The 24733-nt window shown below is 42.6% G+C and overlaps 1 protein-coding gene across 7 annotated transcripts in view; it reads right to left on the bottom strand.

Moving 5' to 3' along the window:
• Positions 1-3541: 3541 nt before the first annotated feature.
• Positions 3542-24733, bottom strand: part of SPAG1 (sperm associated antigen 1) — a 62459-nt gene continuing 41267 nt past the window's right edge. For 5 of the 7 annotated variants that reach the window (XM_057308069.1, XM_057308072.1, XM_057308068.1 and 2 more), the window contains 7 exons: positions 20308-20460; positions 16096-16262; positions 13278-13410; positions 11208-11334; positions 6152-6316; positions 4611-4982; positions 3542-4505 (listed from right to left, as the gene is read on the bottom strand). In XM_057308069.1, coding sequence (XP_057164052.1) covers positions 4374-4505; positions 4611-4982; positions 6152-6316; positions 11208-11334; positions 13278-13410; positions 16096-16262; positions 20308-20460 — 1249 coding nt within the window. In that variant the 3' untranslated portion in view covers positions 3542-4373. Of the gene's footprint in view, positions 4506-4610; positions 4983-5270; positions 5363-6151; positions 6317-11207; positions 11335-13277; positions 13411-16095; positions 16263-20307; positions 20461-24733 lie in introns of those variants that run through there. The other 2 variants (XM_057308074.1, XM_057308071.1) reach the window with 2 other exon arrangements.

Below are 24733 nucleotides of genomic sequence, written 5' to 3'. Positions count from 1 at the left end.
CTGTAATGTCTCCTCTTTGATTTCTGATTTTGAGTCTTGGTCTAGTGCAGTCTTGTCAATTTCATTTATCTTTTTGAAAAAAGTTTAGTCTTGTTGATCTTTTCAATTTTTTTTTCTGGTATTTCATTTGTTTCTGCTCTGATCCTTATTTCCTTCCTTCTGCTAACTTTGAGCTTAGTTTGTTCTTTTTTAGTTAAGTGTAAAGTCAGACTGAGATCTGACTTCTTAATATATGCGTTTATCACTATAAACTTACCTCTCAGAACTGCTTTTGCATGGGTTTGATGTGTTTCCATTTTCATTTGATAAATGTTATTTCCCTTTTGATTTCTTCTTTGACCTATTGGTTGTTCAGAAGTGTTGTTTCAATTTCTACATATTTATAAATTTTCCAGCTTTCCTCTTGTTGATTTGTAGTTTTATACCATGTGGTCAGAAAAGATGGTTGGTATGATTTCAGTCTTAAATTTGCTAAGACTTGTTTTGTGTCCCATCCTATAATCTATTCTGGAGAACATTTCTTGTGTAGTTGGGAATAATATATTGTTGAGATTGGATGGAATGTTCTTTATGTCAGGTCCATTTGGTCCAAAGTATGGTTCAATTCCAACGTTTCCTTATTTTGTCTGGATGACTTATCTATTGCTCTAAGTATTAAAGCCGTCTGCCATTATTCTATGATCTATTTCTCCGTTCAGGTTTGTTAGTATTTGCTTCATCTGCTTAGGTGCTCCAATGTTGAATGCATACATATTTATGATTGTTATATCTTCTTGTTGTACTGACATTCACTACATTATATCTGAAGGTCAGTTCAGATACAATGACCTCTATCATTATAAAATGACCTTTGTCTCTTGTTACCATTTTTGGCTTAAAGTTTGTTTTGTCTAATGTTAAGTATGGCTATCCCTGCTCTTCTGGTTTTCATTTGCATGTAATTTCTTCTTCCAGCCCTTTACTCTGAGCCTCTGTGTGTTCTTAAAGCTGAAGTGAGTCTCTTGAGTGAAATATATAGTTGGGTCTTACTTTTTTTTTTTTAAAGCAGCCACTCTGCCTTTTGATTGGTGAATTCAATTTACATTTAGAGTAATTATTGATATGTAGGGATATACAAGTGCCCTCTTAGTGATTGCTTTCTGGTTGTTCTGTATTTCTGTTGTTCCTTTTTCCAGCCCCCCGCCCTTTTCCTTGTTCCTGTTTAATCTTTGTGATTTTCCATGCTGGGTATACCCCATGTATGTTTCCCTTTTTTAATCTTTTGTGAATCTAGATTTTTGCTTTGTGGTTAACATGAGGCTTGCATAAAACATTTCATACATGCTGATTAACAGCTGATCTTCATTTGCCTATAAAGGCTCTACTCTTTTACTCCTATATTTTTATCACAATTCATCTTTTTATATTGTGTACTGTTAGCAAATTATCTTAGCAAGTTATTTTTAACACTCTTCCTTTAACCTTTATACTACATAGTTAAGTGGCTAATATACTATCCTATTATAGAATTAGTTTTCTAAATTTAAGTATTTTTCATGTCACTGATTAGCATGTTTTTATTTTAGCTCGAAGAACTCCTTGCAGCATTTCTTGCAAGGCAGACCTAGTGGTGATAAATTCCCACAGCTTCTTTATTTCTCCTTCATTGCTGAAGGGTAACTGGCTGGCAGTTTTTATTTTTTGACACTTGGAATATATCATTTCACTCTCTCCAGGCCTATAGCAGAGAAATCTGATAGCCTAATGGGGGTTCTTTTGTAAGTTATACTTTCTACCCCTTTGTGCCTTTAGGATTTCTGAATTTTGGTAGTTTCCTTGTAACGTGTCTGGAAGAAGGTGTTGCCACATTGAGATAATAGGGTTATCTATGAACTTTGTGAATTTGGATGTCCAAGTCTTTCAGTTATTTTTAAAATAAACTTTCTGCCCCCTTCTCCCTCTTGTCTTCTGGATTGTGGATTATTTCAAAATTCCTATCCTCTAAGTCATTTATTCTGTCTTCCATCTGCTCTGTCCCACTACAGAGGCTATTGTAGTCTTCATCTCACTCACTGAATTCAACTCCAAAATTTGGTTCTTTTATGTTTTTTATCTCTCTGGTAAATTATTCTTTTGTTTGGGATGCCTGGGTGGCTTAGTCGGTTGAGCATCTGACTGACTCTTGGTCTCAACTCAGGTTATGATCTCAGAGTCCTGAGATCAAGCTCTGCTTCAGGCTCCACCGTCAGTGAGGAGTTTTCTTCCCCTTACCCTCTGCTTCCCCACCCCTGCTCATGCACGCTCTCTAAAATATATCTTTTTTTTTAAAGTTATTTTATGTATTTTCCTTCCTAATATCATTGTATTGAGTTTTCTTGTAGCTAGTTGTATTCTTCAAAACAGTTATTCTGAATTCTTTATCAGCTAGATCGCAATATTCTGTTGTCTTTGAGCTCAATTGTTGAATTATTGAGATCTTTTGGGGGTGAAATAATTTTGATTTTCATGTTTGTGTTTTTGCATTGCTGTTTTCACATTTTAAGTAGCAGACATCTCCTGAGCCTTCACCTGTTGCCTTCCGATGGAGTGTTGCTTCATCAGGTTGCTCCGCTCTTCTTGCTCCCTCTAGTGGCAGAATTCTTAAAACTTCTCCATCTTTCCTTACAACTCACCAGGCTGGCTGCTGGAAACCCATTTCCCAGGTGGTGCCATAGCTCCACAGCTCCAGTTGGTGACTGCTCCCTTGCCCACAGACCCAGGTCCACTTTTCTGAGAACACACTGACCACTGGACCTGTTCTCGCTGCCCCATCAGGAGCATGTGCAGGGATCTAGCCACATAGTGGGAGCTGGTGTGACTTTAGCACTTGGGGCTTTGGGGGTGCCTGTGGACCCAGTGGGGCAATCTGGTGGGGAGATCCTTGAGTGGGAGACTCCCAGGAGTATACAGGCAGGCAGACTTCCTGCTGATGTCTTAAAGCAGTCAGCAGGAACTGCATTCTTTTAATGCCCTTTGATATTCTCATCTGCTTCCTTCACCTCTCTTCCCTCCCCCTTACAGTCACGGAGGTCCCATCTCCGTACCCTGGCTGCTGCTGGAGACAAATGGATTTCTCCAAGCATGACCCACACAACCGGCACAGCTGGGCACTCACTGCTTTCCACCTCCTCTGGAGGAGAGTTCCACCACTGCCAGATGGCTCAGCGGCGAAGCCCCTGCAGCGAGGTGCTGGGTATGTAACTGTCAGAAAAAGAGGTTTCCTTTTAATGTCTCCAAAGTTTACTAACATTCAAAAGGAGAAAACTTTTGTTTGCTTGAAGACTAGAGTCATAGATTTTCATTAATGAACAAAGAACAGTTAAAAAGAAAAATGTCGGAATTTGAAAGGTATCATTTACCCACAATGATTTTTTTAAAATTCTGTAATTCTAAAAGATTAGATAATGAATATGGAAATAATGAAAGTGATACTCATCTTTGATCGTCACTTCTAAAGAATAAAAGAATGCTCCAGAAAAAGAATTGACTGTAATAATTACAGGAATAAATGACAGTACATTCATACAGACCTGAATGTTTTATTGTAAGAAATACCTTTACTTTGACCCAGTTAACAAAGGAGCTTTCAATATAAGATTTCTTCACTTTCCATTAAGGGAATAAATATGGTCATGCTTAAAGGAGGAGGAAAAGGAACATTTAAACATTGGGGAAAATGCGGAGGTGACAAAACGCAGGCTTGGTTTGCTTTTATACAGTGGTGGTTTTGTTATTATTTACATAAGCAATATATATGGAAAGGGAGCTTTTTAAAATCTAGTAAAAAGTAGAAATTTTTGCAAATTTTTGTTATTTCCATTAAGAAAAAATAAGTTCCTCTTATAGCTCTTAAATTAATAATCAATTTATTTAATAATCATTTCACCCTAGCAGACTGTGATCCACAAGTAGTATAAAGTGGGATTTATACATATCATAGCAGGAAATAAAGGTGATAAAATAATCACTGTTAATGATTTTTAAAGAAATACATTTCTATCAAACTTTAGAGGAATCCTTCATAGCTCAAAGAAGTGTAATTTAACTCAAATTTTTACAAGTAATTAAAAGAAAATGTATAATATAAATTAAAATGTACTTTAAACAAGTTCCAAATATACTTATTAAATATAAAGATGTTAGCTCTTAGTACCTAAGAAAATATTTACACCTAATAAAAAGCATATTGTAGAATATACATGTTCTATGTATAAAAATAAGTAAAATATTTTATAGTCCAGACCAAAGGATCTTTTCTAAACCACGTTTTATCCATGCAACTCTATTACAGTACCAACCCACTAGCATTACTGGAACACATACGTGCATGGGAGAAATCTAACAGTAGTCCTGACTTAAAGCTCATACTTCCTTTTTAGGGCGCGCACATCTTCTAAAGTAAAATGTTTATTTGGTGTGTCTGAGAGGTCATCGAAGAGCTGTTCAATTTTCTCCTTTTGGCCCTTGCTAATTAGTGTCAACATCATCTGGGAGAAAGAGGAAAAACTATTAGCTTAATAAAAAATGAACATTTTAAAGTTATAGAAACCCTGGAAGAAAATCAGTGTCTATTAAGTTATTTTTCCACTTACCGTGAACCTTTCTGCTTTACTCAGATATAAAAGATGCTGATACACCAATGAGGGATCTTTACCAATAAGATTATTTTTCAGAGACTGAATGAGAAGGAGGAATGTATCCCCCTCAAGTTTGTTACTCAACAACATTGGCAAATCTTTTGGTTCAGTGATGGCTAAAAGGTGTGCACAGGCTTCTTGATCGTTCCGCATACTGATAGCGTTTATAATTTGACCAAACTCATAGGCATTGTTAGGCTTGGTGATGGGTAGTTTCTCATAGCATTCTGGTGGCCCACTGGTTGTGTCCCCCTTCCCAGAGGCAGGACAATCAGTGGAGAGCTCCTCTGAGGTCCTTCCAGGCTCTTCTTCCTGGCCTTCGCTCACCTTCATGAGGAAAAAAATGATACCGTGAGATAACAACCACTGCAGCACACATCCCAAGCTACATTTAGTTAAAATGGGAAGGAGCTGGAAAACACTAGTGGGCTCTATTTTAGTCAAATTCTAACTGAAAAGTGTGTAATTTATAATAGTAAAATGTACTCCTTTTAGGAAGAAGTTTTAAATATCCATTCATGAAAGTATTTTTAAAATTTTTTATAGTTTTCCATGAAAGAAGACCTATAACAACTTTTATCTTTTTCATGATAAATTTTATACTTATTTCCTTACATTTAACAGACACCTGAACTTAAGACATTCTTCTTTTCTTCCCTCCTCAGAGGGAAAATACTTCTGGTTTCACTTACTTTTTGGCTTTTACTCTGTAGTGGAAACACAAGATGATAAATGGGATGATACCAGCATTCATGAATACACAAGAATTCAGGAGCCGACATTTTTTTTAAAGAGAGCACGTGTGTGCGGGGTGGGGGTTGTTGGGGCGAGGGGCAGAGGTAGAGAGAGAATCCTAAGCAGGCTCCACGATCAACTCGGAGCGCAACACAGGGCTTGATCTCACAACCCTGAGATCATGAGCTGAAATCAAGAGTCAGACACACACTAAGTCACCCAGGCTCCCCATGAGCTGACATTCTTCACTGAAGGCAAAGCAAAAAGCTAGAGCACAAGACACTGAGTTTGATTCAGGAGTAGACCAAGATCTCTGATGAGGCCGGTCTTGTTTCAGAGTGCTAAAAAGGCCCGAATCAATCTAAAAAATCCCTACGGTGTATGGCAAGGCCACTGAAACTTGAATCAGTCCTATCGGTATTCTCCAGGTCTACCCTGAAGCAAAGTTCAAGGGCCACAGGCCCCCAGAGCAATCTGGGGTGGAAACAATGTGAACTGTAGGCCAGACTGGAGGGGAGGCAGACGAAGGAGGACTCGCAGTAATGCAGATTCCCAGTACACTGCACGGACCCAAGCTGGGAAATACAGTGGCTAATTATGGCAAAAAGGAAAGGTTTGTTTCTATAACTGGTGAAAACTTCCTCACTGAGATTAGAGTAAAAACAAATTGAAAACATTTTTGTAGAACTCATAAATGAGAACCTGACTTTAGAATCCAATATAAAATCCCCCGAAGAGTACTTTCAAAGATAGTCAAATACCTCCTGAATCTCAATTTTCCTTCTCTCCTTTTCTTTGTTGAATGATGTTATATTGTCCTTAACGTTAAGGAATCTGGTTACTTCTTCCAGTTCCATCTTTGCCTCAACAATACTTGAATCTAGTAGGAGAACTTTATTGAGATCATTTAAACTTTTCTGATAATCCTGAAAGTAGAAAGGCAGAGAAAATAATTTTCATAAATAAAAGAAGGGACATAGATTAGCCCCACACGGGAGTCAGAATGATGAGCTGAGTTGCGCAGAATGTGTGCAAGGGTTCCCGTTAGTACCCTGATGATAACGCCAGGCCCATACAGTAGCCTTGAACTAAAATATTAACACCCGTAACACAAACCATCCTCCAGAGAAGAAAAAGCACAGAATCTGGAGTTGGAAGACTCAAGTTCAATTCGGGGTCACCACAACTTCCACAGTCCCCGGTGTATAGTAGGCATTTGTTGTCTGCTGAGTGAGTGGAAGAATGAACGTCGCCATGTTAGCACCTACTGATTAAGAAACTGGAGCAAAATCCTACTTAATCTTTGAGTTTTCTCATCTTTAAGGATAACGAAAGCTTCTCTACTATGGTTTTCACAAGGCTGTACCAAGTATAAATGAATACTTTAAACCTATGTAAAGGGCTATCCAAATGTCACCTGTCACATAATATCCTGCACCATAAAACCCTTCAAAGTTGAGTGCTTCGGCTAGCATCAGCATTTCCTCTTCCGTACAGACAATACATTCAGAGGGGGTGAGGGGAAAGAAAAGGAGGCTAAGCTTAACAAAACATGGCAAAGACAGATCCACAAAATCACAGCCCCATGTGATGGGCCATTCTAGAACCACAGACTAGACCAATGTTTTGATTAAACCAAAATTAACTCTGTGAGAAGGCAAAGAATTCCAGTGATGTGTAACTTCCCTAAGTAGTCACGGCCTACTGATAGTAGCACACGCTGGAGGCTGGGGCACAGGGAGGACAGGCTAGTGGGTATGTGACATTCCTGGGGGGCTCGCTGGGAGGCCACATCCTCCCCCCTCAACCCAGCAGGACACGAGAGCAAAAGTGACCTGTTTAAACAATAAACTTAAGTGTGCTCTCATTCAGGAAAGGGAAATTATTTACAAACCATAGCACATTATGTTCTATTAGTAACAAATCACATACCACTGTGTCACACAGTGCAGCTGGAACCTGCTACAGAAAAACAGACACTGGATTTCCATCCGAAGTGTTCCTGCTGGGAACCATACTGAAAGGCAAGGAAGGGGGGCAGCAGGGCAAGTGGAGGTAGTAATAACTGCTAACTCTTACCATTCTCTGCATTTTGCAATTATTACTTTACTCACAATAGCCCTACATATACTAGCTGCCTTCCCCGTTTTAAAGATAAGGAAACTGAGGCATAGAGATAGAATCCTTGAGACGATCAAGGCAGCAATGCCTATCAGGCCAATGAGAACACAGCTGTGGAATCCCAGGGGGAAGCCTGAAAACAGATTTGTGAGCTATGGCCTCGGAAATGGAAGAAGTCCCACACCACAGGAAGTAATATGTTTTTTGTTTTGTTTTGTATTTAAGAAAAATCTGTGCCTAAAGAGTGATCCGTCTGGTTGGAGGAGACCTAAGAAAACATGAAATAACACTTTGATAAGAGTTAAAACGGGCAAGCAAATGTAAAGACAGAACCAGAGAGCAGAAAGAGTGAGGAGCCCGTCTGCCGGATCCCAGGAATAGTCAGGTAGCCATGGCCCCTATGGAAGCTTCTGAGGAAGGAACAAACTTTTTAAAAAGTAAACAAAGTATGGACTATCAATCACTAATGCAATTAAGAAAACCAAGGTTTTCTATGGATACTAATGAGGGGGAAGGAGTCTCCTTTTGATACACTTGTTAGGGAACACAAGACCCAGAGAGAAACGGCCACGCAGCAGAGGGAAGAGTGGCTGAGCCACACAGAGAAAAGTGTGGCTCTGGCTAAAAGGAGGACGTTAAAAGTTGCTAATTACTTCATTAGGCATTACAAAAAAAAAGGATAATCCCATGTGTTTATGATAATACATACTATGAATAGATGTACTTAAACTGTAAGAACAATTACATTACTGTTTGCTATTTCTGGCCTCACAGCACACCCAGCTGCACATTCCCTAAGGCAACACCATGGGCTCTTCACCGCTGTGACCACAGTCCAGCACGGAAGTGGCACTCAGAGAAATTCTAGGACAACTACCACAGGATTTCACTCACATGTGAAACTTAAGAAACAAAACAAATAAACACAGGGAGGAAAAAAAGAGAGGCAACCAAGAAGCAGACTCTTAACTAAAGAGAACTGCTGGTTACTGGAGGGGAGGTGGCGGGGGTGTTGGCAGGTGGTGGGGACTCCAGACGGCACTTGCTGGGATGAGCAGCACGTGTTGCGTGGAAGCGCTGAACCGCTCAATTCTCCACCCGAAACCGGTATTGCGCTGTATGGTAACTGGAATTTAAATAAAAACTTGGAAGAAAAACAAAAATTCTAAGAGAAAGCCCTATAATTTCCAAAATTGGTACACACACACACACACAAAGGCATCTAGAAAACAAGCTCTAAGGAAGCAGAGCGTTCAGCTGGTGGCCCACGCGGGGCACCGCTCACCGCGAGCCCGGGCGCCGACTCCGCACACACTGAGCACGTGACGGGGCGTGAGCTCTGCCGCCTGTTTGAGAAGCGGTTGCTGCCTTTGCAGATCCTGACACTGAATCTGCCTGGCACAGAACTCAAGCTGCAGGATATACACATGAAGCTACAAGAACTCAAACCAGGAAAACAAGCTGCCAGCCTTCTGACCTAGCGGGATAGGATTACTCAAATTTGGGACGATCTTTCTGCATAATACAATTTCTAGAATTCATTGCAGAGAAGTATAAAAAGTCCTTCATTAGGTGCGCTTTCTGACTTTATGTCAGGAAAACCAGTTCAAAGAATCAGGCAGCCAGTAGGAGGTAAACCCGCTTTTAGAGTCCGGACACACACAAACCCGGAGTCCGCACGCAGATCTGCCCTCGCGCCGAGTCCATTCAACTCCGAACAGCTGCGGATGTTGTGAAGAAGCCTCTTGTACTTCACGGTGCTGCACCCCAGCTAAGGAATCTTTACGTGAAGGTTAGGAAGGAGCGTGCTGCTAACAGAAAGGGGCAGTCAGGTCACATGGGCGCCGTGGAGCTTCTGGGTGGGTGGTAACCGCACCCACGGGCAGGGAGGGTGGCGTGCCCCAGGGCCACGGGGACGGAAGCGCCTGTGCCCGGACCCTTCTGGCCCTGGCCCGGCTACTGATCTGTCCCCTTTACAGAATCCCGTGTGACACCCCGGCGGGAGAAGGGGAGGGCAGGCAGCCGCACTGGTTGGCACAGCAGCTGCAGGGGGCGGCTCTAGGATCAAGGATCTAGAAAACAGAAAAGCCTGAGACCTCACTGCGCACAGCTTGTACTCACTTGCTGTCGGATACAGAAACGTGACTGCCCTCCCCCAGCAAAACCCAGGTCTTACAGAATATATTTTTGGATATTTCCCTGTCAGTGATGGGCATGGAACAAAAAGAATTACCTCAAAGTCAGTAAAGTCAAACTGAACTATCCCTCTCCCCACTCAGACCGCTCCCTCCCCCTGAATGCCCTCCCTCACCACAAACACCCCAAACAGCCAAAGCAATCCTGAAAAGGAACAAAGTGGAGGCATCACAATTCCTGATTTTAAACCACATTACAAAACTAAAGTAACCAAAACAGTATGGTACTGGCATAAAAACAGACACAGAGATCAATAAAACAGAATGGAGAGCCCAGAAGTAAACCCATGCATATACGGTCAACTAATCTATGACAAAGGAGCCAAGAATTCTCACTGGGGAAAGGACAGTCTTCACCAAATGGTGTTGGGAAAACTGGACCACTATCTTATCTTATACACAAATATCAACACAAAATGGATTAAATTTGAACATAAGACTTGAAACCATAAAACTCCTAGAAGAAAACATAGGCGGTAAAGCTCCTTGACACTGGTCTTGGGTTTTGGATTTGACACCAAAAGCAAAGGTAACAAAATCAACAATAAACAAGTGGGACTACAGCAAACTAAAAAGCTCTGCACAGTGAAGGAAACCATCAACAAAATGAAAAAAATACTACGTAGGAGAAAATATTTGCAAATCATATATCTAATAAGTGGTTAATATCCAAAATATATAAACAACTCCTACCACTCAATATGAAAAACAGAATCTGATTAGAAAAAGAGCAGAGGAACTGAATAGACATTTTTCCAAAAAAGACATACAGATGGCCAACAGGTACATGGAAAGACGCTCAACATCTGAGCATCAGGGAAAGTACAATCAAAGCCACAATGAGGTATCACCTCACACCTGTCAGAACGGCAATCATCGAAAAGGTAAGAGCTCACAAGTGTTGGTGAGGATGTGGAGAGAGGGGAACCCTTGCGCGCCGGTGGTGGGAATGTACATCGGTGCGGTTACTAGAGAAAACAGCACGGAGGCTCCTCAAAAACCTAAAAATACAACTACCATATGATCCAGAATCCCACCTCTGGTACCTCTGGGTATTTATCTGAAGGAAATGCAAACACTACATCCAACAGACACCGGCACTCCCCCGTTCACTGCAGCCATATTTACAACAGCCAAGACATGGAAACAACCCGAGTGTCCATCAATGAATAAGAGATAAAGAAAATGTGTAAATCTACACAGTAGAGTACTATTCAAACGAAAGGAAATCCTGCCATTTGCAATGACATGGATGGATCCTGAGGGCATATTCGAACTGAAATGAGTCAAACAGAGAAAGGCTACTGTATGTAGGAAAACAAGCTGCCAGCCTTCTGACCTAGAGGCCTATTCCAAGGTCTCAGGATTGGTTAGCACAGAACCAGGATTAAATCCCAGGATTATATCTCACTCCCTTTCCATGATCCCAGGATGTATGGTCATAAAACCATATGCCATTTTCAGAGCTGCAATTTACATATTAAAATGAAGATCTCCTCACCTTGAGTCCTTTATGAGCAAGAGCTCGTCTATAGTGCGCTTTCACGTTCCCGCTATCCATCTGAAGCGCCTGGTCACAGTCCTGCTTTGCCTCTTCAAACTGGCCCAGCTTCAGGTAACAGAGAGCTCTGGTACAACGTAATTATGAAAGTAATTATGTATTATGAAAAGCAAAGACAACCTATTGGTGAATCCAGACAGTGAATAAAAATCAGAACATAGCTCAGTAAGTCTGTTTCTATACCACGGCCGTCTCACTGAAACCTAACATTTTACTCCAATCATGGCATTTTCTTGCAATACATGTAATTGTGACACTGGGGATACAACTGTAAACAATATACAGTTCGGGCCCCTCAAGGAGGCTACAGTCTAGTGGAAGAGACAGTTAAAAGAAGCAAACAAACACAATAAAATCTAAACAGGACGCTCTGGGAGCACACAGCTGAGAATCTCATGGAATCTGGTAGGGCTGAGGCAAGGGCAGGAGTAGTCAGGGAAGACTTCCCGAAGAAGTTACATTTAAGTTGAAGCCCAGAGTATGAGGTGAGAATTATCCAGTGCAAAGGCACTGGGCGAGAGTTAAGATGTAGGAGGGGAGAGTGGTGGCCAAGGGCCCAGCAACAGCAGAGTCTCACAGTGAGAGAGAGAGAACACAGTGCTCTTGATGGGCTAAGAAAAGCGTCATATGGCTGGGTGCATGGATGAGGCAGAAGGGAGGCCAGGCCAGATGGTGAAGGTTCCTGTAAATCATGGCGAGGAAGCCGAGCTTTCTCCTGAGCTTCCTGGAGATCCACCAACGGGTTCTCAAACAGGGGCTCACATGTTTACCAGGTTTTAGAAAGATGCCTCCAGCTGCAACTTGGAGAAGGAGATGAGAGGGAGTAAGATGTGTGGGATAGTATGGAGGGTGCTGCAGACATCTAGGAGAAGTTGGCGGTGGCCCAGGACAGGGGTGATGGTGAGGACGGAGAGAAAGACTCCCATCGAAAAGGAATTTGGAAGGAGGACATCCAAGCTTGCGGACGGCCCGGGAAAGGGAGGCATCAGTCAGGAGTGGAGATGGGTGGAGTGCTCGGGTCTGGAGCCCAGAGGGAGAAAGGGGTGCAGGGGGGGGGGTTCCACTGAAAGGTGGCAGTGAACCACGGAGAGGATGGATTGGCTCAAAGAGCAGGCGGAGTGAAAGAGGGCCTGCGCCTTGAGAGCCCCGAGAAGGGCAGAAGAAGGAAGGCCTGTGGCGGGCGGAGAGGAGAGCCGGGCAGCGAGCCGTCTGCACAGACGCGTTTTCAGGCCCCACGGAGCAGCCGCCAGTGCCCCGTACCGCAGAGGCTGAGCAGAAAAAGGGGAGAAAACTACCTGGTGGAGTTAGTGACAACATTTTTGGCCACATGGTTGCCAACAGAGGAAAACATGCACAAAAACAAAGCAGTGAGGGGTCAGAGTAAAGGGAATTCACCTGAAATAGCCAGGAAACCCTGCTCTTTAGGAGTACACCCTCCTCCTCCTGTCACCCCAGACTCCACCTATTCCTGGAAATCCCCACATCACCAGAGTCCAGATAGCGATCCTTTCCCATTATGTGGTACAGACAGCCTCTCAGCAGCTTTCCAGAACAATCTGCCCATTCCTAGTGCTACACACTGAAGGATGCTGGTCCCCTCCCTTAGGACTCCAAGAAAGAAAGGACACTTAGGAAACATGTCAGAAAGGCAGCTGAGTCCTGCTCCTGCTGGGACGACCACACGCAGGCCTGGGGGGGCCGCAGGGTCCTGGGGGGCCACAGGGAGCCGGGCGGCCAGGAAGGGGCAGCGCAGCAACAGCGTCAGGGCAGCGAGGGCCGCCCGCGGGGACCCCTGCAGCAGACCCGTCGGACCCCAGCCCACCGCACCGCACCGCACACTGTCAGTCTCTCTGGAATGCCGATGGCCCCGTCACTTTGAAAAACATCACTTACGACAATATGCGATATAAAGTCTCAAAACGATGGAAAAAAATCTTTGGTAATTAATTTGTCTATATTTTTTAATAAAAAAATTAACATAAGAAATACATAAAGTTACAAAGAACTTGCCTGTTTGTATAAATGGCACATTCCTTGTTGTTCATCTTTAAGCATTCACTGTATTTACTAAGGGCACCTTTATAGTTTTTGTCCTTTACACACTGATTTCCTTCTTCTTTAAGGGTTTTAAACATTTTTTCATCTATGGGACAGCCCCCAAAGGGGGGAAAAAAGAAAAAGAGGAAGGATTCATATAAGCATCTCTACAAAATCTTCAGCATATCTGTAAGCAGATATTCTATTGTGAATTAACCTGACCACACACCACGCAGAGTTAAAGTCAAAGTGGAATGAAACTTTGTATACAAATTAAAAAGACAAATTGGCTCTAAGTAAAAATTATACAATTATGACAGCATTTTTTTCAAATTAGAAAATAAAACCTAAGTAATTATATCATTTTATCCATATTGGTACGTCTTCTCTACTGGAGGTACAAACATCTACAGTGTTCGGTTTAGTAACTATTTCATGAAAAATGCACAAACAAACCTGTTCGAGCCCGAGGCGGACATCTGCCCGGTACCCCATTTCCTTGGAAAACCACAGCTCCCCACTCTCTGCCCTGCGGTTTAGGTAAGGCAAGCCCTACCCCAGGCCGACCTTTCGGAGTAGGCTTCGTGTTACTATCAGCCCATTCTACACTCTTGGCCACAATTATCTAACTCGTCAGGGATGGGCCCATGGAAGCCAATAAAGCTACAAGATTTTTGTGGCAGCTTCTGGTAATGCCTGCTCTTTCTCATGGAATATGAGGAGGAAAAGAGGACCTATCCTGCCATGCAGTGATCCAAGGGGAGAGTCTGTATGGCTAAGAATGGCGTGAAAAGAGCAAGAAAGAGGCCAAGATAGAGAGCTAGAGAAGAATCTCGGAGTCCTGAATCCAGCCATCCCTGCAGCTACTCTAGCTGTGGGTGCTTCCATGATAGGAGCCAAAAAGCGACCTTTTTCATTTAAGCCATAAAAGGCTGGGTTTTCTGTTATCTGCAGTGAAGAGCCCCGACTATTACCATTCCCTGTGCTATCCTGCAGTGACCACGGCCAACTCTGCTTTGGATCCCTTTCCCCTTCCTAAGAGTGCCTTGATGTCCACTCAGCTATCACCCCCTCCTACCCAAGCCAGGCATTCAGGGGAAGCTGACCCCGCTGATCGGGAACACAGGCCTCAGCCAATCAGGGCACGGCATGTCCTCATCATAGGGACTGGCTCAGGAATGCGCACAGGACCCATTAGAGTAAGTACCAATAGAACGTGAGTCAAGAAAGTAACAGGGTAAAAAAGCTAGGGCTTTCAGGGTAACATATTTTCACATTTTTAAATTAATGCCACCCAAAGCAATGGTGTCTCCTCTCCCTTTGGACATTGATATCTGCACCCACGAAGCCTAAAACTGCTACAGTTCTATTATTTTCAGTCAGCACCCGAGCCCTGATGAGCTTTCAGTTACAGGAGCCAGAACGTTCCTTACGGTTTAAGTCAGATTTTCTGTTACTTGCAACCAAACTTTTCTATCACACATAAAGTATGAAAACCTGAAGCTTTAAATCTATGTAATAAATCTACCTAATGGAGTAACTTGATCTAAAATAAAAATCTGTAAATTAAATTTTCAAATATACCTTTAAATTTTGCAATCCAAAAATCATGATATACTAAACTTACAGTATAAATTTGGAATGTAAATAATCTTATTTGTCCCCTTCACAGTGGCATGAAGTAGTAATTTTTCACCTTTTATTTCAAATCACAGAATATTTCTATCGTTTCACGTTTCAAAAGATCTCACACAATGGGGCCAAATGACACTCCCCATACACCCCGCTATAAATTAAGCCCTAAAACAGAATATTACAGGGATTCCTCCCTGCCCAATTTGCTGAAAAACCTTCCTTAAGCTTTTTTCCCCCAGTATTTTTAAACCTTCGGTATCTCTTCTAATAATCACATAAATATGAAGAGAAAGAGCTGATTCTACTTGTGCTTATGATCGGCTAACACAGACCTACAGCAGATCAGTACGCGCTCCTTGTTAATAACAGCTACCCTTTACTGAGCAAATGCTTTGTGCCAGACTCCAATAATCGCCAACTCTCAAAAACCAGAGATCTCCAAGATTTTCCAAGGACCGCTAAATAATCTTAAAGCCTAAGCAGATGTTCCCTGCATCTCCCTTCTATAAAGAGGATGAGGGTCTAATAGCAGCCTCGTCACGACTCAGGAATCTCAGGATGTCTACAAGATGAGGCTCAACCAGGGACACACGAGGAGGTCCTAAGCAGGTAGGAGAAATAGGGCCTCAACCGGCTTTTAGCAGGAAGCAAAAGTGAAGTCCCACTTAGTAAGCACTGTGCACAAAGTGACGAGGTCGGTAGGGGAACGCAGGTGCGTCAACAACTACGACATAAGGCAGAGAGAAACACCTGCTAGATGTCTATGTTGTACTGCTTTACTTTGTTCTGTTACTTCAAACACACCGACCCTGCTGTGTTAAACCCTGCCGCATACAGGTGTAGGAGAGAACAAATGCTGCTTCTTTTTCCTACGAATAATAATGCTAACTAAACCTTCAAGTGTTTTGTACGCGTGTCTCCATTCGTTCCTGAGAACAACGTCACGAGCGTTCTTCATGTTCCTCCCTCTCATACACGGACCCTGGATGTGTGAAGCAACTTCTTAAAACTCTAGTTAGAAAGAGGGCGAAACAGGGTCTTCACTTAAACCTGGGTCTGATGCCTGAGTTCATGCCCTCATCCTTCTGCTTTCCTATGAAAACAGACACACGGTTCAAGAGAACCTTGAAAACAAAGGCGTGTAGGCTTCCCCCACCTGGGACGCCGGGCTGGGGACGGCCGCAGGCATCCCCCCCCTGGCTGGGGGGCGTCTCGGCCACAGGCTGCCAAGCTCGCAGATGCGCAGAAGTGGGCACAGCAGGAATGGGCGACAGCTTCTCCCGCCACCTTGGTCCATCCAGAGTCATTAAAATTCTTGTTATTCTAAAAAGAAAATGAGTTTTCTCTATTAATCATGCCATTTGTTTTTTTACATCACTGAAGCTCAAATCAACAGTAAGATTTACAACACTGCCTTTGTACTTCTAGAAAACACAGTCTTGAGCTATCTGCTGTCCACATAAACGGTCTTTAAGAGGACTTTTAAAAGTTGCCCAAAACTATTCACTTTAGATCCTTTCTGTACCAAAAGAAAAAATGAAGGCATTTCTAATTGGTTTAAAAAAATTGTTTAAAAAAATGTGATAAAAAAGTGAAATATAAAGAAAATTTAGGAGGCCTCGAAGAAATGTCCCACATGACATCTATTATAATTACTAAATTGAATTACTAAATGCATTACTCTTGAGAATAATCAAAACACACTTTAGAATTTCTACGCCCAAACTATACACCAAAGACAGGTGTACAAGACCGGCCGCTAAAACTGATGAGGGCAAGCTATCATGTGGAATATTGTTTTTTCTTAAAACATTTACATACGGCTAAGATACTCTTACCTTGAATTTTTTTTGTCTCTACAATTATCCACTTACTGTGTTTTCATATGCATAAAGATGAAAGGACAAGATACCGGAAGGGCCCTGACATTATTGACATTACTGACGGCCATCATGAAGTTCAGATTAACATCCCCGATTATCACTTTGTCATCATATTTCGTTTAAAAACAAAACTGAATTATGTCTTTGAAATGAAACTGGTTTAAAAAAGGTGTGTCCCAAGACTGAGAATATTTACAGGTAATCAGTAGAATGCATTCAAGTTAGTTAACTCAACAGTTAACTCAACTTTCTGTGTGAATAGTTTTTCTATTTTTATAGAGACAAATACAATCCACATACTTCCCCTACAGCTTCTGAAACTGAAATTTCAGTAGTGATCTCTGGTTATGCTAACCAGATCTCCCACATTCTAGTGTAAAGAAAATAACTTTAAAAAATAATGTAAAACCACCCACAACTGCAGAAGAAGAAGAAGAAAAAAAAGCTTTAGAAAAGAGAATTTTCAAGCAAAACTTATATTACCAGCAGAGAGGAAGGAAGAAGCAGTTGAAAAGAGATGATGTGTTGCCAGGGAGTAAATAAGTATATGCAGGGAAATTTAACATATAAGATTCCTGGAGAGGAAGAGAGGGATATGGTTAATGGAAGACAGAAACCGAATAAGCACAGATGTTTAAATTAAAAAAAAAAAAAGCTGCTGTTGCTCACATGGGAAAGCAAGTGTAAATATGGGATTCATGAAAAGGAACAGTGAAATTTTAAAAATGGATATTTTATAGAAAACTATATATGGCCAAACCAGACAAAGCCTCCTCCTCTTCTTACAAAGTATCAGTAAGGAACATTCAATTAGAAAATGAATGAATCTTAAAAGTCAATCTGTATAAAAGAACCTTCATGAGTACATATAAAACGTATAACACCATCCTCAAAAAGCTAAACACAGAATTCCCATATGACCCAGCAATTCCACTCCTAGGGACACTCCAAGAGGAACCGAAAACAGGTGTGCGAACAAGACTTGTACACGAGAGCCCCCCGCAGACTATTCCCAATAGCCCAAAGATGGAAACAACCCCAGCGACCATCACCTGGTGAATGGATACACAGAACGTGCTATGTCCATACAATGGAACGTAACTCAGCTATAAAACGAGACAAAGCACTCACATATGCTACAACATGAATCTGGAAAACGTCGCACAGGGTGAAAGAAGCCAAACACGAAAAGGCACATGCTCTAGGGTTCCATTTACAGGGGACTACCCCGAGCAGTAAACCCACAGACAGAAAGCAGATCAGTGGTTGCCAGGGGCTGAGAGAAGGGAGAATGAGTGGCTGCGTAATGGGGACAGGGTTTCCTTTGGGGACGATGAATGTGCTGGAACTAGAGACGTGTTAAGCGTGCTGTGCAAGCGTGCACGTACTAAAGGCCACTCAAGTGCACCCTTGAAAACAATCTTACGTTCCGTAAATTGTACTTCAATTTTTTCAAAATACATAGTGCCGAAGGTTCAGAAATGGGGGTCATCACAGCCTCTCAGACAACTATTCCTCCCTTCAGACCTTCCGGCCTATCGCTTCGAACTGATAGGTATTTTCCTGAAATACCTTCCAACAGGCCCTTCCTCTCTGTCGGCTGCTTCGGCTGCCTTCCCACTCGGCCTCACGGGAAGCCCGAGCTCTGTGAGAAGATCCTACGTTCCCGAGCACCCTGGAGACGACCGGACAGAGGACGGGCACATGAGACGCCGAGCACGGCAGCGAATTATGCTCTGCTGCAGAACGAATTCAGCACCTCTCACTGAGGATATCCACTGCACGGGCTACTTCGGCGACACGAACGGATACAGCACAACTCCTGACCTCAAGGAACTTCCAGCAGATTGACAGAAAAACAATTTTACAAAAAGGGAGGGACAGGGAATTTACAAACAAGGTGGAAGCGGGGTAATAAAAGAAGGCCCAGGGCTCTGGGGGAAGTGGCACGGGAGCCTGACGGACGTGTACGGTGGGAGGCGGTGCTACAGGACAGGAAGGAATTCACCAGGCAAAAAAGGGGGACAGTGCCTCCAGGCACATATACGGAGGAGCAGGAGCGGATGGCACTTCCGCAGGGCAGCTGTGCCCCGGGGCAAACGGCCTGCAAACCTCTCAGGTGAAGCTGCCCGATTTTCCAAGCTCAAGATCAAGGAGGCTGCGAATGCCCAAGGCTCGACCTAGCTCCGCGCCAGGGTCCATAACCAATGGCTATCCCTTTCTTCCAGTCGGGCCGGCATCAGCAGGTTCTGCGTGACCGCAACAGACACAGCAGGGAATGGCTGTTGGCTCTACATACAGATCTTTCCAGTGGTCTTCTCCAAAGTGCGGCGGGACCGCGTGGGGAGGTAAGGCATGATTTTACAAAACGAATTAACCCAAAACATGCCATTCTCATCTTGCACGGTTTTGCTCAAGGTCTCCTCCTGTCCTATCAGTGCTCTTCACAGACCACGTCCGTCAGGCGCTTCTCTCCAACAACTAAGGCCTACACAAACCAAGGGGGCCTGGCCTCTCTGTGACCTCCCCACTTTACTAACATATTTTCACCGATGGGGATAATCTTACGTTTTTTCCCCCTAGCTATATTCTAGTTTGCTTAAATACAGAGATTATGTTATTTTCCCCTTTTTTGTCTTTTTGCGGGGGGAGTGGGGCAGGGTACACCAGACCAACACGGGGCACAGTGTAACACACATAAGAAGGTATACTCTGGACAAATGGGATCAGAAAATAGTATCCGTAACTAGAAATATTATCCAACTCGTAACTGTTTAATTTCACCTGAAAGCAGTTGATGAAGTCTGGAAATTCTTACCTTCCCATGCTCACTCAGGGGGTAAATGGGTCATAATATACATTAGATCCAAATTCTTTGCTATTTCACCATGATAAATTAATACTCATCCTGGATGAGTGTCTATTTAAAGGGCATATAACACAAAATCTAGCAGGTTCATGAAGACTTCCATTCTCCTGAGAAACAACAGCTATGCTTCCACTGACAGATGTGGTGCAATGAGCATGTGCAAACCCTGTGGGAGAAGAAGATTCGACATGGCGGTTTTCACTACATTTTTGGATCTTGTCCTAGAAATTACTACTGATTTACAACATCACTGAAAGCACCTTCCTAACGCCACAGATATTTACAAAAACTAAAATTAAATTCTGTGCATTCAGAACAGCAAAGAAGATCTATAACTTGAGCTTAAAAAAAAAAACAACTTACTGAACAGTAACTAATGGACCAGGAAACAAATATAAAGGTGTTAGAGGACAACTCAAAATGGATTACAGGACAGTTAGAAATTAAGTTAGAGAGAGAGAACTGCTTGGTTTTGATGGGCGTGAAAATCATGTGTGGAAAGTAAGTAACCAAGGACATGTCTACACTCTGACACTGCTCTTGGAGGAGAGGAAGAAAAACACCTAATTCCAGTATAAAACAACTAGACCTCAGGCACCACCTCAGGCCGGCTTACCTGTTAATGCTGTCATTTGCCAGCTGGATTCTGCAGTCTATCTGCAACACTGTTTTATAATCCACATAAGCTTTCCCATACTGCTCTAAAGTTTCATGGGCCATTGCTCGACGAAGAAGAGGTTTGACTGAAAATGGATGGAGTTCCAGAGCCCTAAAGACAAAAATATTACATGTTATTTGCTTTGAAAATTATTCTTTTAACTTCTACTAACTGAAATATACACTATAGTACTGGACTTTCAAACACAGACACATCTGGTATTTCATACGAAGGACCTAGGAATCTCCTAGAAAGGCAAACTCAGAGTGGAAGAGCAATCCAATTTGCGGTTCTTTTCTTTTCTTTTTTCTTTTCTTTTCTTTTCTTTTTTCTTTTCGTGGTGCCAGAGGGAGAGAAAAAATCTTAAGCAGGCTCCACTCCCAATGCAGGGGCTCAGTCTCATAACCCTGAGATCATGACCTGAGCTGAAATCAAGAGTGAGCCACCCACGTGCCCAGCCACGTACTTCCTTTATTTTAAACGAGTAGCAAAGCACTTTAGCCTTTACTCTTTCTCCCACTGAGACTGAGCTCCCCGGCAGCAGGCAATGTGCCCCACCCTCTCCTCTGCCCTAACAGATCCCACCATGGCACCAAACACAAAGTAGGCTTTCAAGAGATTCTTGTTACCCACTGATGGATTAAGAGGAAAATTTTTATTCATACCTGTGTTTAATAAGGTACTTCAGCAGAGAACCACAAAAACTTGCATTACATTTTGAAAACCTGCTCTCTAAACTTCAGTTTATTATGACTGACTTGCTGGCAAAGGGCTTCAAAAATAGACCAGGGGGAATCAAGGAAGTAAGTATACGATGATTTCTTGAAAGTTATGAATTTTTCATCTTGCATTTTTTTAGTCTATGAAGTATTTCCAACATCACTAGACATGTATTTCAAGGTTATGTTCCTTGGTTTTGTTTGAAGTAACTGTTTAAAGCTACTTCGCTACATAATGGACTTCATTACATTCTGAAATAAAGCATACGATCAATACAAGAGACTGTATTTATGAATGAACACTATCGTACTCTTCGTTTTAACAAACTTAACTAAAACTGTAAAGAAGTGCGGCGAGCAGAAATCCTAGGAAGAGCCTACTTTCTCCATGTCCCAGCAGGGAGTGTCTGCCGCCCCGGGCTGTCCACACTGGGGACCGCAGCTTCCCTCTTCTGGTTAACTCGTCTGCGACACGCGGTCGGCACAGCAGACGTGTAACTTGCTTCAGGGAAAGCACGAGTGAGGGCTGCTTTCCTTTTTCTCCAATAGTCTCGGGGATCTGCTGTCTGTTCCTGCCTACAGTGATCTGGCAAGGAGGAAGCTCTGACCCGACACCTGCCACGCGCGAGCCACTGCAGACTTTCTCGAACTGCACAAGCCGGCAAGGTAGACCGCCATGCAGCCACACTGCGGGTGAGGACACGGAGACGAACTGAGCGTGATCTGCCCACAGGTCAGCTCTGTGGAATTTCAGCTTCAGGGAAGCCAGGGCACTGCCTGTTCCCCGGGCTGAGATCAACGCCTGGCCTACCTCCTGAGCGAACCTATGCTCTGCCTGCCACACACACAAAACCCTGCAAATAAGGGACCCTCGCTGGAGTCACGTGCCACTGAGAGGCTTCACAATTCTGCACATCGTACAGACACTCCGCCACAAAGGCGGGTGTGCTCCCGGCTCCACACCACACAGGCTGGCATTAATGAGCTTCAGTTCTCGAAACACTACCCAATTTTGTTCTGCCGGGCTGTTCCCGCTGTGGGTTATTTTAATGATCTCCTCTGCACTGTACTGGGTTTCAAATTTTTTTCTATAACACATATGTATTACTTTTATAACCATTAAAGTTACTTAAAAAGTAAAACTAAGATCAAGTAAAAACTCTTAAGCACTAGAAAACAGCTCTCTAAGCAGAGGCTCTATCACTTTTACACTGCCTTAAGTCTAGCTTAGTTTCATGCTTAGGGGATGTTAACGACATGAACCGAGAGGACACACGTGTACGATACTCACACAACTACCCCACGTCACCACAACTACCCCATGTCACCACAGACTTCCAACGCCCAAGGAGCTGTTCAGCCACTCAAGACGGATCCCAAGTAGGTGTGGAATATAACCCTGAGTGAGATGATGCATTTAATTTTTAGCACTCCCAGCAAAGTAAATGCAAGGTTTTTTCTCTTTAACCACAATCCTGAAAATGAATATGAGCTTATAAGTGGAAATTCCACTAAAGAAAAAAAAAAGGGCATTCATTCATAAAAGCAGAGAGAACTTTTAAGCCAGAGCTCACAAAGGCTTAACTATTCAAGTTAATACAGTGAAGACCCTACAGAGTCTTCTAATTTGAAGCCTGTCAGACAGTAGCAAAGAGGAGCAAAAGCAGAGAATGACCAGGCAACATTCATGTTTACTGAGTCTGTCAAAATAGCCTCAATGGGAACTCATCGAAAGATTTTTTTGGTGTAGTGCAGATAACTCAAAAAGGTTCTCCGGCAGATGAGAAAAGAGGATTATTATTATTATTATCATTATTTTAGCTGATAAACAATTCTGAGAACATAAAGCAATTTCTAGGATAATGGTTTTAAACTTCTGCCCTGTTTCATGGTTTACCTCGAAGCCTAAAATAGAAACATGAAGATGCTGTGGTCAGGAGAGGGGCAGGACCCAGAGGCCCTTGAGCTCCTCAAATACCCCTTACACTACCAGCAGTGATCCTCTCAGCACACCCCTGGGCCACACCTCAGAGAAGTGCTTCAGAGCAGGCCCCAGAAGTTCAGATGTGTAAAATCACTTTCCCCCCAAACTGCATCAAGTCATTTTCATAGGTCAATCTTTGAAAGCTAATTCATAGGTTCCCCTCTCCCCCTTATTTTGAAGTTTGCCCCCATGAATTTTTTTTTTTTCAAAGTTTGACTCCTGCTACCACTTGCCTTGGAATAAGGGCTCATGGCATACAAAACAACTCTCCAAAGAGCAAAGACAATTAAGCAAAAAACTAAAACACAGGCTTCCATTAAAATGTATGCAATCTTCTTGAGGTGAAAAGAAAATAGTCCTACTTCTGCTACTAAATGATACCTAGTTCACACAGATTAAAATACATTTATTTCTATATACTCACAAAAGCAAATCATGGTTTCTGGCATTAAAAGTAGTTTGAGGTTCACTGCTTTGGAGTAAAATCACCTCATGCCCCTTATGAGGGGACTCATATACCAGATTATCAAGAAAACACCTAAGTAGGTCGGTCTCCATAGAGGTCAGTACTGACCAGCAAAGCAGGATTCCTTGGCCTAGAACACAGCTCTTATCTAAGGACATCTTAACTAAACCACCGCCCATCTCCCTCCCCGCAAAGGCCATCTCCTGCTCTCCTTCAAGACAAACCTCCATTCTAGCCTCCTTAGACACCACGGCTGGAATCCCATCTTTGAATTCCTCCCAGATCTACACTGAAACACAACAAATTTTAGCAAGAAAATGTCTGCTACCTTAAACCATCTCACTTAAGGATAAAGTGAGTCCACTGTTTTGCAGTAGCCCTAACTGTAGGGTTTCCAAGTTTTAACTGAAGTCCTGAACACACTCACTGTAGGAAGACCCAAGATAAATCTGAAGGTTAACGTGTTAGACACAGACACTTGAGCTTTAAAGGTTCTTGGCAGCAAATCACAATGTGCTTGATATTCCACAAATTCACATGGTCTTACTAGTTAAGTGCAGTGGTAAATGTTTAACAGCTGGCTCTCCTGAGAAAAACCCAGATTTGTGGTGCTTGCCAATTTTCATGGTATTAGTACTCCAACTACGGCAGATTTCAAGCTACCAATTTGACTTCAACCAGCCTCTAAAAATGTAGCAATTAATTAGCGTGAGCTAGCACAACAGTGGGTGGGGTCTACAGTCAAGCCCAAGTGACTACAAATAGTATTTATTTTAAATTTGAATATGTAAAATTCACAAAAAGAAAAAAAAATCCAAGCCCCTCAACACCTTCTTTTTAAACTGCAGGCACAGATATTAGCAAGTTTTTACCCATATCAATATGCTGATACTAACACTGAAAAAAATAATAAATTGTTCATCTTATAATGAGGTTGTCCACATAAGTAATTATTCAACCTAGGACTTCTGAGAGTGAAAAGGGTGATATTAGTAATTTTACCAGACAAGAAGAGTAAACCAGGGCTGTGAGGGTCAAGCCAGGACACACAACTTATTTTTTAGATGGGCTAATAGTAGCTTCTTTCCAAAAGGCTCCTGAAGCAGGCTTATTACTTAATGCTGGGAAAAAAAACAGTACTTTTTATTCACATAAATACATTCACCAACCTCAGTATGTAATCTGTTGAGTACCAAGGGTGACTACAGTGCTTGA

Source organism: Ursus arctos, unplaced genomic scaffold (genome assembly GCF_023065955.2).
Source record: "Ursus arctos isolate Adak ecotype North America unplaced genomic scaffold, UrsArc2.0 scaffold_6, whole genome shotgun sequence".
NCBI classification, from domain to species: Eukaryota; Metazoa; Chordata; class Mammalia; order Carnivora; family Ursidae; genus Ursus; species Ursus arctos.
This window is presented reverse-complemented; position numbering and strand designations above follow the sequence as displayed.